This window comes from Acinonyx jubatus, chromosome A3, assembly GCF_027475565.1.
Source record: "Acinonyx jubatus isolate Ajub_Pintada_27869175 chromosome A3, VMU_Ajub_asm_v1.0, whole genome shotgun sequence".
NCBI classification, from domain to species: domain Eukaryota; kingdom Metazoa; phylum Chordata; class Mammalia; order Carnivora; family Felidae; genus Acinonyx; species Acinonyx jubatus.
Window position 1 is genome coordinate 26,220,528 of NC_069388.1, and position 6,452 is coordinate 26,226,979.

At 51.1% G+C, this 6,452-nt stretch overlaps 1 protein-coding gene across 1 annotated transcript in view; it reads right to left on the reverse strand.

Annotated features, from left to right (window-relative positions):
- XKR7 (XK related 7) overlaps positions 1–5,365 on the reverse strand; it is a 29,435-nt gene extending 24,070 nt beyond the window's left edge. Inside the window, exon 1 of the mRNA XM_027069820.2 lies at positions 4,779–5,365. Within this exon, the coding sequence (XP_026925621.1) occupies positions 4,779–5,365 (587 nt within the window). The remainder of the gene's footprint in view (positions 1–4,778) is intronic.
- Between the last annotated feature and the right edge of the window lie 1,087 nt (positions 5,366–6,452).

Below are 6,452 nucleotides of genomic sequence, written 5' to 3' on the forward strand. Positions count from 1 at the left end.
CGACTCTCTGCTTCAGCCACACAGGACCTCTCCTGGCTCTTCTTTTTCCCTTTGCCCTGGACATCCTTCCCAAGGCCTCCACACAGCTCACCCTCACCTCATTCTGCCCTCTGCCCACAAGCCACCTCCTTGCAGGGGCCTTCCCTGATCATCTTATCTCAAAGAGCCAAACGCTCCTCCCTGGAACTTTGTAGCCCCCTGCGCTGTTTCACTTTTTCCATAGCACTTAGTATTTGACTCATTATATTTTATATTCTGTTTAAAATGTATTACCATATTTTATTTTGCTTGCTTATCGGTTTCTCCCGTTAGACTGTTGAGCTCTATGAGAACAGGGACTTTGTCTTATTCACCACTCTATTCCTAGCATGTATATAGCAGGTGCTCTGCAATATTGTGGAATGAATAACTATAGATTGAGTGCACAGGTACCTTTGAGGCCCTCTTGCCCTCCTGCCCCTCCCTGGTTAAGTATGAAGTGAACAAATCTCCGTCCACAGGAAACAAAGCCCAGGCTGATGGCACAAATCACCTCCAATGGTTCTGAATACTTAACAATGGGGCCAGCCCTCTGCTAAATCCTTGGTATGTGTTGTCATATTAAACCTAGAAAGAACCCAAGAGGTGGTCCTTAGATTATGAAGGATGAAACTCAGGCACAGAGAGATTATATAGCTTGTCACAATCACATATAGTAAGTAGACGGGTCAGGATTTGAAGTGAGGACATTTGAATCCAAAGTCAGTACTCTTAACCATTAAGCCAAGAATATAACTTCCCAGAGAGAAGACCCAGAGACTGACTTTCGCACCCAGTAGGTTACTCATTCATTTCAGAACTTCTCTTGAGTGCGGGGTTTGTGAGGAGGCAGAGGGAGCAGTGCTGGGGCCTAGACATAGAAAGAGTATTAGAGGGAAGGCCTTCCCTCTAGAGGCCTGCCTGCCCCCCTCCTTTCCCTCCCCACTTTGGGGTCCCCAGATCCTGGCAGCCTCAGAGGAATCTATGCCAGATCATCTCTCACTAATTGGCTTAGCAATTTATGCTTATCTGGGCAAAGCTTGGGCCCAGTGAGTTCAAGATTAGGGAAAGCAGGATTCATTGTCTACCGCTCTGCTGCCCACAGGGTCAGGGAAGACAGGGTTAGGACTTTAATTGGCTTAACAACCCTGAGTGGCTTAACAGCTCAGAGGGTTGGCGTTGAGGAGGCCGGGAGGGATGAAAACACAGGTTGCTGTCCAGCTCACAGCCAGCTTCATGTCCCACCAAAGGATCTGGATTTGATTTTCTAAGGGATCAATCTGTCTTTATGTGGGCCATTGCTCTGGGATCCTCCAATGCAGCCACTGTGTGGTGCCAGAGATAAGACTTAGGCTTGGGAGTTGTTGGACACAGCTGGGTTGACACCCCAGCTCCCCCTACTTCCTCAGTGGGTGACCTTGGATGTGTTATTTGACTTCATCTGAGCCCTACTTTCTTGTCTGATTGGGTATATCAATTGCCACCAGTGGGGAGCTTTCAGGGTAGAACGAGATCCTGTGCCTGGAGCACCTCATATGGAGTCTATTGGGTCATGGTGTGTGTACAGTGTCCATGAATTCCTTCCCCTCGTCTTCCTCCTCAGAGCCCCATCTTGGGTTTAAAATAATAGTAACACCCATTTTCACAGGGCTGTTTGGAAACAGAATCCAGCTTTATCAATTGAAGCCATGCACCGATACGAGTCTGTGTTACCTGGCTCCTTAAAGTATTCAGACTTTTGATTCAGCATTGTATAAGCTTGAAGAGTTGAAAGATATTTTTATAATTCAAATTATTTTATTCAGAATTGAGGGTGTGAGATCAGAAGGTGGACTGGCCAGCCTCCCAGCTTTGATCCTGTAGGGCTCTTCCTCATTACACCAAGTTCTACCACTCAGAACATCTGCACCAAGGCCTGCTGAACAGTGAGCATGTTCATTGTGGGAACATTTCACGTGGTAAGCAAACATATGCCAACGTTGCTTAATTTCTAGGAATGCCAGCCCCAGTGGCTTCTCTCTATCTTGTCTGGGTTTTCCTCCATTTAGCCAGACACTTAGCCATTTTAGAATCCAGAGCTTTTGGGACAGGGGCCCAGAGGCTTTAGCTCTGGTAACTAGTCCCAGAGTCAAAATTCCAGAAAGGGAAGGCTCTTAAGGTCATCAGATCTAATGTTCTCATTCCACATACAGGGAAATCGAGGCCCAGAGGTGGGAAGAGTCTCACCCAAGGTCACCTAGCAAGCTAGTTGCAAACCCTGATGAAGACGTGGGTTTCCTAATCTCCTCACCCCAAGTCCAGCACTCTCCCCACGATACACGCTGTCTCCCCATCCTCACCCACATAGTTCAACTCCCTCTCCCTCCTTTCACATTCTTATCTCAGTGCAGCAGAAGCCCTGACTTTCTATCTCCTGGAATCTTGGAATCTCAGACTCATAATTCTTTGAGCTTGGGGGACACTTTCGTGGCAGAACTGCAGGATGGATAAATTGAACTTAGGCTTTGAAGGCAGAGAGTCCTGAGTCCCAGCTCTACTACAGCTTAGCTGTGTGACCTTGGGCAAGGATGCCCCCTTTCTGAGCCTCCACTCCCTCAGCTGGTAAGTCGGAATAATACCACCACATCCCAGGATTATTAGGAGGGATATAAGAGATGAAACAGATAAAAAGGCAACCAATGGGCTTGGCACAAAGTGAGTGCTTAATAAAATAATTGTTATAGAGCTGTAAATTAGGGCTCTCATGCCTCTAATGCCTAAGTGAAATGGTCCAGATGTGACCAAAGGGAATGGAGCTGGACAACCAGGAGACATATACCCTGTATACATGGCTATAGGCCTGATACTGCTGGATTCCTTTTTTTTCCCCCCAAGAAAAGCTAGAACTCTTGGTTTTTGAAGTACTATACAAGCCAAACAAAACACGTTTGTATGCCATATTCAAACGTGGGGACATTAGTTTGTCATCCCTGGAGAATCATCTCATCCCAAGCCCCTCACTTTACATATGAGGGAGAGTGGAAATAGCCCTTTTATCTGAGAAGCCATGGAGCTCAATGGACCCTCAGCCATCTCTAGGTACTCTCCCTGAGACCCCCACCCCTACCCCATGGTCATTTTTTGCCCTGTTTGAGGGAATCTCAGTTTATGTTCAAGAAAGAAGTATTTGTTTCTTGTAAGTAGATTCTAAACAAGGGGAGGAGGGGGTTTGAGGTAGCCAGTGAGTTGAGGGGCAGCTGGCCCATTTTAGGCTAAAGGGAAAGGGGGATGAAGCTTTGGCTACCAAGAATAGGAAGTTGCCATTTCAGAATCTAAAAATATCTATCACCATCTGTCCACTCGGGCACAGAATGATAAATGCAGATTAGTTCCTGGATGTAGACATGAATATTTTTATGTGTCAAGCTAATAATAATAACACCACCTTGTGTGGCTAGAGCTCCACCTCCCTTTTCCCCCAGGGCAAGCTAAATGAAAATTACACACCATCTCAGCAAGGCGTGGATGGGGAAACCAAGGCAGAGAGAGACTCAGCAACACAACAAGGGTGACACAGCAAGTGAGCAGCTGGGACAAACCCTGGGAGTCCTGTTTCCAACCCTCAGCCCAGCACTGAATCTTCTGAGTTAGGCAGAATGTGTTAACAAGTAGCAGAATAAATATAACAACAGCAGTAATCACCCCTTACGTCTCTACAGTGACTTTGACTTTTTCCTTGATTTCCCTACATCTGTGATCATGACAATCTATTACATCCCTAAAATATGTTACAGTCTGCAAGGCCTTCACACAGACTTTCTCTCACCCTACCATCCCAACAGGTAATAAAATGGGATGGTAGACCAATGAGATGAGATAAGTAGGAATTCTCCCTCATTTCACAGGTGAGGAAACAGAGGCTTGGAGGGAGGTTTATCTAAGACCATAAAGCGGGCAAGTTTATTCTGTCAGTGCACAGTAGAGCCTACGCTACCAGAGCGATTCTGATTCAAGGGGAACCCCAGGTTCAGAATTCCCCCTGTCTCCAATTAGCTCAGCTCAGCAGACAGCCTGGAAGTGGGCTGCTTGTACAAAGCCTCAGTTTTGTTTTACTGTCCTGGGATTAAAGGTCAGCTAGTGGCCATTTAATCTCAGATTCAAGATCTTAAATCCCCTTGGCCCTGTCGGGATAGGGGAGACAACTGGGGAAGTCCTAGAAAACAGAAGACAGCTTCTCAGCAGGGTCCAGCACACCCTTAACCAGAAGTCCAAAAAGTTTGGGCGGGATATTCATTTAGCTGCCTCAGACTGTTTCTCCTGGGAGGTTGGGAATGGACTGCAATTCCAAACTGAGAATCTTTGAGAGCAAGGAAGGACTTCTGAGATCTTTCCTAACCTGAGGCTTGGCACTCAGGCAGAGAAGAGTGGGTCAAGGCTGGAGGGAGCCCTGGGGCCCTGTTCCAAGCTTCCCTTTCATAACCCTTCAGCCCCTGGCCCTCCTTATTCACACCCATGAGGATCACTTTTTCTCTCTTCTTGCCCCATCCCCTCCTCCCTCAATGGCCAGATCAGAGAGGATGGTACTGAGGTTGGTCAGTGTTTGAGGGTAGAGGGCAAGAGAAGCTGGCAGAGAAGAAATCAGAACTGCAATAGGGTGGGGCGGGGCGGAGGTCAGGACGCAAGGGGGACCTGAAGAGGTCAGAGCAGGGCTGGGGCGGCAGGGAGCCCCCTTGCCACCCCCACTCCTTGGGCTCAGCTCCCTCCACCTGCGCTTCTCCTACCTCCAGACCTGGCCGAGCTGCAGGAGGTGGACGAGGGTCTGCAGCAGCCAGACGCAGAGGCGGCAGCAGCGGCGGCGGTAGGCGCTGGCCGAGGAGGGCGCGGGCCCGGGACCCAGCTGGGGGCTGCCTTCTTTGGTCCGGAAGGCGGCGGCGCTGTCCTTGGTGCTGATGGAGGGCCCGCCGGTGCCGCTGTCCTTGGTGCTGACGGCGGGTCCTGGGGCTCCCGCGGGCTCCGAGTAGTCGTAGACGAACCAGCGGAAGCTGAGCAGCTGCACCACCAGCGAGGGCAGGAGCACGAATAGCAACGTGAGGCCAAAGTAGGTGCGCTGACCCTGCAGGTAGTAGGAGGCCGCCAGCCACAGGTCCGTGGCGCCGTCGGAGAAGAACACGAGCAACGCGCACAGCACCCAGCAGCAGTCTCGCAGCTCGTAGCGCGGCCCCGAGCCCCCCGCCCCGGTCACTCCAGGGCCCCCGGCCACCGCCGCCGCCGCCTCCCCGCGCCCGCCTGCACCACCCCGGGCTCCTCCAGACGCCCCCTCCGGCCCCGGGCCGGCCGCGGCCGCCGCTCCATCCGACTTCGCGGCCATGTTGGTAGAGCAGGAGGCGGGGAGCGACTTCCGGGCGGCGGAGGGGGTGGGGTGCGGAGTGGGGAGGACCCTGTGCGGGAGGCTCCCGCCTTCTCGTCTTCCTCCTCTCCTCTTCTTCCTCCTCCCCTCTACTTCAATTATTCATTTCCCTCGGCGCCGCCCCTGTCCCTCCCCCCCCCCCCCCCCCCCCCGCCAGGGCTGTGGCCGGATGGGGGCAGTTCCCCTGGGAATGGAGAAGGGGGAGGGAGTGGAGAGCATCCCAGGTCATCCTCTCCTTCCTTCCTCAGAGGCTTTCTGCCTCTCTCCCACCCCACTGCACTTCCTTATTTCCTCTTTTCTTCACCGCCTCCCCCTCCATCCTCTCCTCTTCCATTTATCCTCTGTTTACCTTGGTGCCTTAGGTCTGAGGAGAGTAGGGGACCAGTGATTTGGAAGCAAGGGAGTGCCTAGGCAGGAACGTCAGTAACTCTTTAGCAATCACTGGATGCTAACAAGCCACTTCCTAGTTTCCAGAGTGTTCACATATTGTTCCATTCCCATCTTTGATCTTGAAGGGTCCCTTTTCTTATTGTCTTTGAATCTGAGAAAATTGCAGCTCTGAGAGTTGTTTTCTTTTCCCCACTCTCCCCTTTCCCTCCCTCAGGGAATGCCTTCACCTGGCTACAGCCCTAGCAGAGTAGGGGCAGGGAAGGGGGCAACATCAGAGGGAAGGGAATGGGAGGAAACACCAGGTGGAGGGAAGAGACAGTGCAAAGGCTTGCAGGCCTGAGATTGGAGGGCATATTGTCAAGAAAGTCTGGACCACAGATCCAGGGAGATGCAAAGCTTGGAAAGATGGGGCTGGAGAATTCTGAGGAATGAGATCCTAAAAGTCCAGAAGATATACTTTATCCAAGATGCAATGGGAAACCACCACAAAATTTGAGCAGGAGACAAATGCAATCAAGTCAAGATTTGGAAAGAAGCCCTTGCAGCCAGAGAAGCGAAGTAACTTGGGGGTGGAGAAGCCAAAGAGAGAATATAACAGTAATCTAGGAGAGGAGGTAGGGTTGCTCATACATCCCGGATACCCCCCCACACACCCCCA